Raw genomic sequence first — 11,587 nt, forward strand, 5'->3', positions numbered from 1 at the left:
TGCTAAGGTGACACTACCGTGTGCATTGGCAGCTGACTATTACTCTGAGCAGTGCAAGGCATGATTTGCTGCTACTTGAGGAAAGATGCTTCGTCTCATGGCAGCAGGTCTTGAAGCTTCCAAATGTGCCTGCAGCAGCAGCAGAGCCTGTCTCAGACATGTTTGTACCACATGTCTGAGCAGACCTGAGCTTTGCAGTCTGGCCAGTGTCCATTTGTGTCTCCTGGCAGGAAGTGCACTGGTGTAAATTGTGGTTCAGGTATCCACAGAAGTTTATTTTCACACGTGCTGCACAGACAAACACTTCGGGTGTTTGAGGCTGTGAAGACCTTCTGCCCTTCCTTCTGAAGCACAAGCTGCAGAATACTAGAAATATTTTGTAGCTGTTAAGGGTTACCAGTTACTGGATATGTACAGACTAAACTTTAGGCATAGCTGCTTGAAATAGCCAGAGGCCATGCCAGTGATCCTGGACTATCCGCCAACACCAGACCCATGTTCTGTGTCTTCGTATTTTAGAATCATAGAATCATAGAATAGTTAGGGTTGGAAAGGACCTCAAGATCATCTAGTTCCAACCCCCCTGCCATGGACAGGGACACCTCACACTAAACCATCCCACACAAGGCTTCATCCAACCTGGCCTTGAACATCGCCAGGGATGGAGCACTCACAACCTCCCTGGGCAACCGATTCCAGTGCCTCACCACCCTAACAGGAAAGAATTTCCTCCTTATATCCAATTTAAACTTCCCCTGTTTAAGTTTTAACCTGTTACCCCTTGTCCTGTCACTACAGTTCCTGACAAAGAGTCCCTCCCCAGCATCCCTATAGGCCCCCTTCAGATACTGGAAGGCTGCTATGAGGTCTCCACGCAGCCTTCTCTTCTCCAGGCTGAACAGCCCCAACTTCCTCAGCCTGTCTTCATACAGGAGGTGCTCCAGTCCCCTGATCATCCTCGTGGCCCTCCTCTGGACTTGTTCCAACAGTTCCATGTCCTTTTTATGTTGAGGACACCAGAACTGCACACAATACTCCAGGTGAGGTCTCACAAGAAATACTAGAAATATTTTGTAGCTGTTAAGGGTTACCAGTTACTGGACATGTACAGACTAAACTTTAGGCATAGCTGCTTGAAATAGCCAGAGGCCATGCCAGTGATTCTGGACTATCCACCAACACCAGACCCATGTTCTGTGTCTTTGTATTTTCTCCTTGATTGTCCTTTGACAGACATGTTCTAACACATACGGGCTTTTGGGTGGGGATGCTAAGCAGGGTCAAAATGCCTCACACCCTGCACCTTTATGGAATTTAGAAAACAGAAGTTTATGATGAAAAGTAATTGACAAATATCCGCTTACCATAATTTTCCATGAACCTTAGTTTTATTTGTGAGTCTGCATAAAATGCATATGTTGAAAAAGAACCCATCAACAATCACTTCAGACTGCATCTTTCTGGGTTTGTTTGCCTGATGGTGTTTGAGAGTGAAATCGTCCATTTTATCTCTCCTCAGGGATGTGTACAGTCTTTCACAAGAGCTTTCAGACAGTTTGCTCCTGTACTGCAGCCCTCTGTGGTATCCATTGCTCATGGTTGTGGCTTTAACTCAACTGCTTTAGCTCATTTCCAGGGATCCAAAATAAATGCTGGATCTCTCTTGCCACATGCTCCTCTTAACTCCTGCTAGCATTGCGGGGCTGAACAAATGACTCCCTCTGGAGATGGTCAGTGCTGTTCCAGCCTCAGAGGAACTGTTGAGAACTGAGGTAAAGGCACTCTTACCAAGACAGAGCACATGGGACTGGTGAACAGTTTCATGCTTGGATTCCAGCTGGCTGTGCAGTATTTGAAAACAAGATCTATGCTTACTCACGCGGAAGGATCCATCTTAGGGTGTGCACATTTCGTTCCCACATTTTCAAACTTTGGACACTTTGGATATCTGATCCCAATGTTTTCTTCTCTTTTCCTTTTCAGTAATTTTTGGCAGGCAAAACAAATATGTTAGCATCATCAGAACTCCTTTTTTGTTAAGCCATATGGCTTTTTGTTATGAACAAATGCTCTATTTATTAATTTTTGTTTGTTTTGTGCAGTATCAAAAATACCATGGCATTTGGATTTCATGTTTTCTGGTCTGTGTTTCACTGTTGAAGGCAGGCCAGCCTGTGATCGAAGTGCAGTGTTACAGATGCTTGCTGTCTTCTCTAAGTAGACTATTTTGGAGCTGCAAATGGGAGCTGAAAGTTTTCCAGAGTCAGGATGTTATAACTGAATCTGCTTTCTCTTCCAGACATAACCATGCAAATGGCTTGTGGGAGGCAACAGCTTAAAAGGTTGCACCTTCTGTACCTTCTTGCTTGCTTCCCAAAACCAAATGCAATGTTCAAAATACTCGTTGACAGGCTGTTTCGATGTGCACCTTACTGCTGAACGAAATATTAACTTGTCAACCCTTAAATAGTTTTATTCTACTTTTATATCCCCAGTCATCTGAAGAACTGTCACCAGTTTTTAAACATAGACGAATGTCAAGTGATAGTATATATGAAGAAATGTCTGAAGCTACAGCAGTCTGAAAACTCAGATTTTTGAGCCTGGCATTTCCCATGTCATGGCCATGATGCTGGGAAATTTGTGGTCAGCTTCCACTGATTCTTGAGCAAAAAGAGCCCCGGCTAATTGTGTTCTTTTTAGTTACAGTTGGCTGGGATAGAAAGAGAGAGAAAAAACATCCCCCTAAAAGAGCAGCATTCAAAGTAGATAAAGGTCAATAAATTATACTCATTTTTCTGTTATTGAAAATAACAGGATTTTTGAGTTCATTGACTGTCTGAGCACAATTAGAAACAAGTATGTGACTGTAGCGGGATGTAATTACACCAGGGCAGCACGAGCCTCCTGTTGCTATTTCTGCTGAAGTGTTTGGTCAAACCACTACAGAATTTCTCAGCGGAAGTCACTCTCTACTGTCTGATCCTCTTTGTGTCTTCCAGCTTGCAGGGTATTTTTGGGTTTGTGTGTTAAGCTACAAACATGCGGAGTCATAACATTGATGTGAGAAAATCTACAGTGCAAACGGGAAGCGAGTACTGCCGTGTCTTTCTTGTGTGGGTTTTGTGCTAAGTACCAGCCTGTGTTCTGCAGACTGCTGCTTTGCAGCTCTGCTAATGTGCTACTGTTTGTAAGTTATTTTGATGGATGATTGCAACTAGTCTTCAGACAGACCAGTTTACCAGGGAGGCGGAAGACAGGGCTTCACATCTCATATTTTTTAACAAGATCCTTTTTTTTGGCAGTTTTTGCTCTTTCAGATGAAGGAAGAGTCACAGAATCACAGACTGGTTTGGGCTGCAAGAGGCTTTTAAAGCTCAGCTAGTTGCAGCCCCCTGCCATGGGCAGGGACACCTTCCACTAGACCAGGTTGCTGAAAGCCCCATCCAAGCTGGCCTTCAACACTTCCAGGGATGGGGGAGCCACAGCTTCTCTGAGCAACATGTTCCAGTGCCTCACTACCCGTGTACCCTTGTAAAAAAATCTCTCTCCAAATTTCTTGAAAGGTGTAATGACCAAAAAGTGACTAATGCTGAGCAGAGTGTGTGCAGACTCCAGAGGAAGACCAGAGACTTGATACTGTGGTAGATAGGTTTTGAGCAGAAAGACTGAAGATGCTGAAAGGCTTTAATTCGAGTTTATTAGTCCTGGGTAAGGGAATTGAGACTAAATACCTGGCTAATCTCATTGTTCTATAAATTACTCAGTCTCTGTTAGTTTCTCAAAGAGAAACAACAAAGTTCTTTTGAATACACCTTACAAGCTCTCTCTGCATCTGAATAATTTCAGGAGTATTCTCCTGAAAAATTATGCTTCGCCGGCTAACTGCAGATATTGTGTACTCATAAGTGTTTTCTGCCTCTAGTTGCTGTCACTTCATAATTAATACACAATATGTAAGGGATCTGAATGAAACAGGTTGTTCAATGAGAAAAGTGAATGCTGTTTTCTAGCATGCCATTTATTTATTTAGCAAATGAAGCTTGGTACAGTGTCTGTGTGGCATCTGCCGTCTGCGGTGGAGAACAGCAGTGCTGTAGGGCATTTTTATATTACCATACTAAAAAACAGCATTCAGCAATCCACCCCTAATCTAGCGTCTGATCAGAAGTGATGGTGTCTTTCTGAGAATTAATTCCAACAGCAGAATAAATAAGTGTTCTTTCAGATTTTATGAGCAATTGAAAAATACCAGCTTTTCCTCTTTGTGGTCAATTGCAATTGACACAGACCTGATACTGACTGTTACTACATTAGCAGCTCCTTGTAACAAGCTCAGCTGTAAGGAAGGCGCTGGCTTTTAGGAGATCTGTTGTCATTGGATACTGCAGTACTGATTAAAATTACTGGGAAGTGCTATTTTTACTGAAAGTCTGCTTCAGCCTCTGGCAATACCAGCTATTTCAGCACAGTTCCTGCCTCCTGTCCCTCCAGTTGGCATCTCTATACTCACCCAACCAAATGCTGCCATTTGTTTATTTCTGTGTCCCCAAACTGCATTGTGGCACTGCTCACCTCTAACCTGCTCACTTATTTGTGCTAAGAACAGTTGAGCTGTCCTGCTAGACTGTATCTCTCATGTCAACAAGGTGAGCGCATCTTCATGTCACCCCAGCTTATCTTTGGGCTATTTCAGGAAAGACATCCCTTTATTTACTCCCAACTTCTGCTTTGCTGTGTAGTCAGTGCTGTGCAGAACAGCTGCGCTCACATGGCTTTGAAGATGTCAGGAAGATACAGCATGAGGCTGCTCTTTGTTTTGTGCTGTCCAGTCTCAGACAGTGGTGGTGGTGGGTCCTGCCTCCTGCAGCAAAGCCTCATCTACGTTAACAGCGCAGCAGTTTCTCTTGCCCTGTAAAGCCAAGGGCCAGATAGATGTCAGTAGGCTGCAATCTGCCAGCTCATGGCAGCTGGTACATGGCACTGCAAAGGAGCAGAGCCATGCAGAGGGCTTGTTCATTGCCGTTGGCAGCCTGCACTGAAGCTGCTGCTGAGTCAGGTGGCTCCCTGGAAGATTCATGCTGTTGCTGTGATCCCACAGATTTACCGTCATGCAGCATGCAGAGTCCTGCAGGGGAAGAAGCTGAGACTAGAGGCTTTGCCCCTGTGGTGTGTTGGTAGCTTGTTAAATATGAGCTTCACACATCTTACAGGAACTGGAGCTTCATTCAGCAAATGGAGGTTACAGCAGAGCAGTGAATGAATGGCTCAGGTGTGCTCTTCTCTTTTTCCTCTTCCTTTCCCACAACCAACTGAAAACTCCCATTTCTTCTGGGCAATAAATCCCTTCCTTTCTCCACAGACACTGGTCCTCTTTTCTCCTCCAGGGCAGGTAAGAGGCAGCTCTCTGCCCAAGATAGGTTGGCCAAGCCCCATCACATTGCAGTGAGTTGCCCCTCTCTGGTATTGCCAGGGCAACAGCACACCTCGTCTAGAGTGTTCTGCTAATTTTTCCAGATTCCTCATTTGTTCAGGAGTGAAATTCCAAAGCACTGGAGGGGCTAACTGGTTTAAACGCTTGCCCATACGATCCCATACATCATGCCACTCATGACTGTCCATCCTCAGGGAAGATCTTTTGGTAGTATTCTGAAATAGTCGCTTAATCTTAGACAAGACCTGAGCCAGACCCTGCTTAGCTTCCAAGGTCAGATGAGATTGGGTGTTCTCAGGGTGGTCACACCATAGGCAAAACATAGAGAGCATATGCAGCTACAAGCTGGTTCCCAGCAAAAGCAGCAGGATGCTTGCTTTCAAGGTCATTGAAAGGATATTCAAGATCTTCAACTTTTCCAGAATCTGCTCCTACTGTAAATAGCCTGGTGGGGGAGTGGAGAGTGTGAGGAAATGTCTCCTCCATAGGGCAGAGAAGGATGTATGTTTTTCTTGATTCAGTGACAGACCGGTGGTATTAGCTGTTTACACTACCAGTTACATTTTTTAAGTCATTTTTGCCAAGGGCAAGTTGAGGTTTTCCCATGTATAGAGCATTGTCATGTCCTAGTGAGAACCTCCAGCATGATGCTGATTTCCTTGAATGTCTGATGTGCGTGCGAGCTGAAGAGCAGGGCTCTGGAACGTGCCAAGGCTACTGGAGCATGCACCAAGTTACCCAGTTGGTGTTGCAGGCTGTTAAGTTCACAAGTGGCTTCCTAGCAAAGTCCAGAATTGCTTTGGCAAACTCAGCACAGCATGTCTCACAGGTGGAAGTGTGCTTCTAGTGCTTGGCTCCTACAGTACTGCAGAGCTGCGATCCCCAGTGATTATTATTTCTTTCAGGGAGTAAACTCTTTTGTAGGCTTTGCATCTTCTGACAGCTTGTATCTTCTCCACATCTACACTGTACACTGGGGTCACTTTTAAAACCCACTTAGCTTTCTCCATGGGGAATATGTGACAAATATCCTTTGCACGTTAAATTCTTAATCCAGATATTTCCTGGCATCCCTGAGTAGTTTTTCTGTCAACAGTGAGCAGTTAGTTTGACCTGCCAGGTTTAGCATGCACTTTTAGTGAGGGTCCCCAACCACGCTAGCAAAGATTCACAAATAGTGATCAGTTGCCTAGCAAACATGGATAAGCTTAAACTCAGAGGAGGAGGAATGTTGGCTGCCTGCAAGCAAGGTGCCAGTTTTATGACCCTCAGAGTTTATCACCCTTCCTAATTAAAATCCCAAACAATCCCCACCACTGCTTGCATTGCCAAACCTCCCATAAGTGTGGTGTAAGGTACTCAGTGTGACTGGGAACATGCACAAGGCAGGTGGTGCAGGCTTCTTGTGCACAGAGCACAACTGGCAGTTGCAGGTTTAGCAGTTATTTTCCTTCTCTGATTATTTATTTACATTTTTAGAATGACCTTGGATGGGGAATGAGTGCTTACTCGACCCCATGTCCTTACTTGCACTTCCACACAGTGGGAGTGGACTCACTTTGAAAGGTCTCTGAGAGGGGGTTAGAACTGGATGATCTTGAGGTCCCTTCCAGTCCTAACTATTCTATGATTCTGTGATTGAAGACCTGTTTACACTCAGTGACATCACATGAGTTACAAAAAGGCTTGTGTTTCCCTAGTGCGATGGGGCAATATAAACTGATGCACTTGGCCACCCTTTCTTTATGGGGAGAGAGTGGGCTGCAGCATTTGGCTTGCAACAGCATAGTGTACTTGTATCCAAAATACAAATTGTGCTAGCTCCCTGCCTGAATGTTTGAGAAATGAACATTAAGTCCTACCCTGCTGCAAGGGCCTGACTGTGTTTGATGAATTGGAGTCAGTGCTGGCAAAACGTAATTGCTCATAATTATGACAAATCATGCGCAATGCTCATACTGTGAACTACAAAGCTTTTGTCCGCTGCTGCTTATACAGCTGCTTAAAAAGCACTCCTGTTAAAGTGCATGAAGCTCAGAAACAGTCTTCAGGATCTGGCTGTTCACATTTTGTTGAGGGCACTGAAAAACCTGGTCTGTTTGAAGTGCTTTCTTCTGTTCCCCAGAGTTTCTTCTGATGTGGGGGAGCAGGAGCTGGACTGCAGGACAGGGGATGGCTCAGCAGTGCAGCAAGGATGGCTATTAAAAGGAAGCCTACGCATTGCTTTTGATCAGTGTCCTTGATAAAAATCCCTAGTGATGTTCATCCTTCCAGTAACAGCTGCAGGCATGTCGTTTTCCCTCTTTTTGTATTATTGGACAATCTGTCTTTCTGGACTTTTTTTTGGTTTTGCATTTTTTGCAGTAAGAAATGGTTTCTCGTACCTCATCAGAAATGTTTGTTTCAGCAGATGCTAAAAAAGTGTGCGTGCATGAGAGAGCACTCTACGTGTTGTTCCACCTTGTAGGAGTGCAAGATTGCATGGACAAGAAGTAACTGCTGGAATGAATTGCCTTTGTTTTCCATGCACTGTATTACTTTGGTTTATGGTCAGTGCTGTCAGCATGTGGCAGTTGTGTTTACAGAGCACCACTGAAGCAAGTATCCCAACGGGATATTTTAAAATGCCGGATACCTTCATAGCCACAGGCATTCGGAGCTGTAATTGTTGAGATAAGAGTGCTGCAATATGTGGGGCAGAGAATTTGATCTTCCCTTCCAAGTACAGTGCTGCATGTCTTGGTTAGGTACACTGTCCTTGTCAAGGGGTGTCCCAACACAATGTTGAGTATAAACCCTTGCTGAAGTAGGTAGCATACTCTGGCATGGCAGGTCTAGTCACAAGCCAAGTTCTTCTCAATAAATACTCTTTCTTTTTCTGTCTTCTAGTGTCAAGATGGTGCTGATGTGGACCAGCGGGGACACATTCAAGACTGTTTACTTCATCTTGAATCAGGCCCCTTTCCAGTTCTCCATCTGCGGACTTCTGCAGGTTTTTGTGGACATTGCTATCTTGTTACAGGTTTACTTGTACAGCTACTACCCTCATCAGAAGCCTGTGCCCCACACTGCACACCCAGCCAGCACCAAGGCCCTGTGAGGCACTTAGCTGGACAGGTTGCAGGTCAACAGCACTGTGGAGTCAGCCATGGCAGCTCCTCTTTCGCTTGTAAATACTCCTGTTGCTGAGTCGAAAGCAGAAATGAGAACAAGAATTGAAAGTCTGGCTGCACTTCCAGCTTGTAAGGTTTTATTTTAAATAACTTGTTCTGTTTCAAACATAGCTGTACAGAACTGTTTCTTGGTTGGGGAGGGGCACTTTATTTTTGCATATGTACCTATGAGCCTTATCAATTCACAAATGTTTGTATATTTAATCACAAGGGCTGGATGGTTTGTGTTTTTAATGCTATTTAAAAATGTTACATCACAGAAGTTATCGGATATTTTGTCTGAAACTTTTACCTATTTATATAACATAAAGTCTGTATATTGGCAGGAAGTTTGTGGCATATGCTAGCATTCACTATCTCCATGATGCAGGAAGAAGTATTGAAGAGCAAATGCAGGAACTTTCACTTTTCTTTAAGAAGGGTGTCTGGTGAGCAGAGAAGGTGAGGGCAGGAGGCCCTACAAAGAGGTGGGCAGCCAGAAATGAGCCAGTCATACTCAGTGGAAAGCATCAGTGTGCTGAAGAGTGAATGGCCGGTGTTCACCTCCACTGCGGGATCAGTGTGGCAGGTGGACACATCAAGGAGATGATGAAGAGGGTCCAAGTATGGATGATGCTGGAGCCGTGGTTAGAGCAGGCACAGCCAGTCAAGCAGTAAACCAAAAGGAGGAGCTAACAGGATACTGCAGGTAACTTAGGTAGTCATGTTTTGAAAGGATGAGGTTTGGGAACAGTTCTCCCTGCCCTCATTGGGCAAGCACTGCTCCTGCAGCTGTGCACAGGGCACTGCTGGGCTGTAGGACGTCTTTCACAAACCAAGGGGCCATGAATGTTGCCAGTATTGCCAGGCAAGTATTTCTGTGTGGTGACTGAGCCACAAAAGTAGAAGCAACTCCACTTCCAGTGCCTCAGAAGGGGAAGTGAAAAAGTTTTGAGACAGAGAAAAAGCCACATCCTATGGAGTAGGACTAGCATCTGACAGCTTAATTTGTTAAGGCTGAGATTTATGTTTAAGTTTTGTTTAATGCCAAACAAGAACCAGTTGATGTTTTAGGGTGTTTCTTGCATTGACCCAAGAAAGGAGTCCATGTTTTTATTTTTCTGTTGCTTAAGATCTTCTAGGCTTTTAGAAGAATCAGCAGCCTGTACTTCAACAGAGGGACTGAAAAAGCTGAAAGAGCAGAGAGTTTATTGATAAATGTAGATGTTGCCTATAACGGCTGTTTGCCAGTGTAGGTCACTGTGCCCTTCCTGAGAACTATCTGCATGTGTATAGCAGCTGCAGGAGGTGTGGACCTGCAGGGGGCTCTTGCCAAGACCCTGGGCTTCTTCAAGTTGCTGTCATGAAACCACTGTGGTTGGTATGAGGCACTCATAGCAAGATGCTATCCCAGGAACAGCTATGCATGTGCTGTGTTCTTCTGGAGGCTCCCTCTCTGCTGCCCGATGAATCGTGTCTGACCACAAGCAAGGTGGTAGAGCAGGGACAGATTTTTGAGAATCATTTTTTCTCCAAGATAATCCCAAGAGCTCATGTTTTCTTACCGATGGCAGCAAGCAAGTCTGAGGTTTTAATAATTTCAGCGTGTAAATCAGAAACTTCGCCACCCTGTTTTATTTGGGAACCTCATGATTTGAGTGTGGACTGTCTTCATTGGTGGCAAACTGTCCTCTGGAGGGAAAGCATTAGGAGGCTACATCAGTAAAGCATAACTGAGGAGAGCTGCTGTTCTGGGGGCAGGGCACAGAATGTTCTGCCCAGACGCTGTCTCCATGCTCTTTGTTCAATACCATATTCTTTTAGGCCTGAAGTGACCTTACAAAGATGATATACCCGGAATGGCAGACTATGAATGTTTTGTTCCTCTCTTTCTCCAGTGTTCTGGTTGTGTTACAGGAACATCTGGGCTTTTGTCTTTTTTAATTGAAAATTTACTTAACAACTGGCTTCTCTGGTATGCTGCTTTAATGAGGATTGTATTTCTACTGTATGCAAACAAATACTTTCTTGTGTGTTTTAATGGTCTGAAGGGTTTTTTTAATAACTTGTAAGATTTTTGTATATGGTGGTCTTTTTCTAATAATCTATGAATCGGGGATATAAGAAATAAATGGCTCTTGGGAAATATACTTCTGTATGTTATAGGTTCACCTGGGAGTGCACACTTTTGGCCACCTCTTTGGCTTTGAACTACAGGTATTACTGAGGATAAGACAACTGTTGTTTTTCCTTTTGGGACTCTTTCCGAGGCAGTTTCTTCAGTCTGTCGTCAGTACCCAAACCAGCGAGCTCTACAGACCAGTCTCATTGACACCACAGCTGCAAATGCTGGAAGAGAAGCCAGTGGAACTATCTCTAAATTCATCTTCTGTATGTGGCATTTAGCAAGGTAGGACTCTTGGCCAGGAACTCTTGAACTTCATCTTGCAAGATAATTTAGGGCAAAAGGTTACAGAACTTTGGTTTTGTTCTTTAATTGTCAGGAAGTATCTGTATCAATGATCACCTCAGAGAATAAGAAATCAATTACTTTAAATACATCTTTTTGAATGTATGGCACATTTCATGGAGTTTCTTCGTCAGTTACAATGGTTTGTTTTTTTTTTGTTTTATTTAATAAAAATTACCTATTATATATAAATTGCAGTGTTGCTTTGTTGTGTTCAGCTATAAGATGCATGCTTCTTAACTCTTCTTATAAATTATCTAGAGCATTTTCTGTAGGAATAATTAGTATGCTTTTTCCTCCTGATAGGTGGGTAGGCACAAGGCATAAATTGTCATGAGGTCATGATGCAGGGATTTTGGATTTCTATTCCCTGCTCTTTCATACACTCCGGGCTAAACTTACCTTTGCAACCACTTTTTTATGCTTGTGATGCTCACAGTGAAACAAATTGCTAACAGATTATTATGTAGCTTTAAAAAAAAGGAAATTCCTATATCATGCAAACTGTGCAAGAACATCAAAGATGGGACA

At 43.9% G+C, this 11,587-nt stretch overlaps 1 protein-coding gene across 2 annotated transcripts in view; it reads left to right on the plus strand.

Annotated features, from left to right (window-relative positions):
• SLC66A2 (solute carrier family 66 member 2) overlaps nt 1-11,248 on the plus strand; it is a 60,922-nt gene extending 49,674 nt beyond the window's left edge. For both annotated transcript variants that reach the window (XM_065667180.1, XM_065667182.1), the window contains one exon: nt 8,324-11,248. In XM_065667180.1, coding sequence (XP_065523252.1) covers nt 8,324-8,534 — 211 coding nt within the window. In that variant the 3' untranslated portion in view covers nt 8,535-11,248. The remainder of the gene's footprint in view (nt 1-8,323) is intronic.
• The last annotated feature ends 339 nt before the right edge of the window (nt 11,249-11,587 follow it).

The sequence above is a fragment of the Lathamus discolor genome, chromosome 2, assembly GCF_037157495.1.
Source record: "Lathamus discolor isolate bLatDis1 chromosome 2, bLatDis1.hap1, whole genome shotgun sequence".
Taxonomy (NCBI): domain Eukaryota; kingdom Metazoa; phylum Chordata; class Aves; order Psittaciformes; family Psittacidae; genus Lathamus; species Lathamus discolor.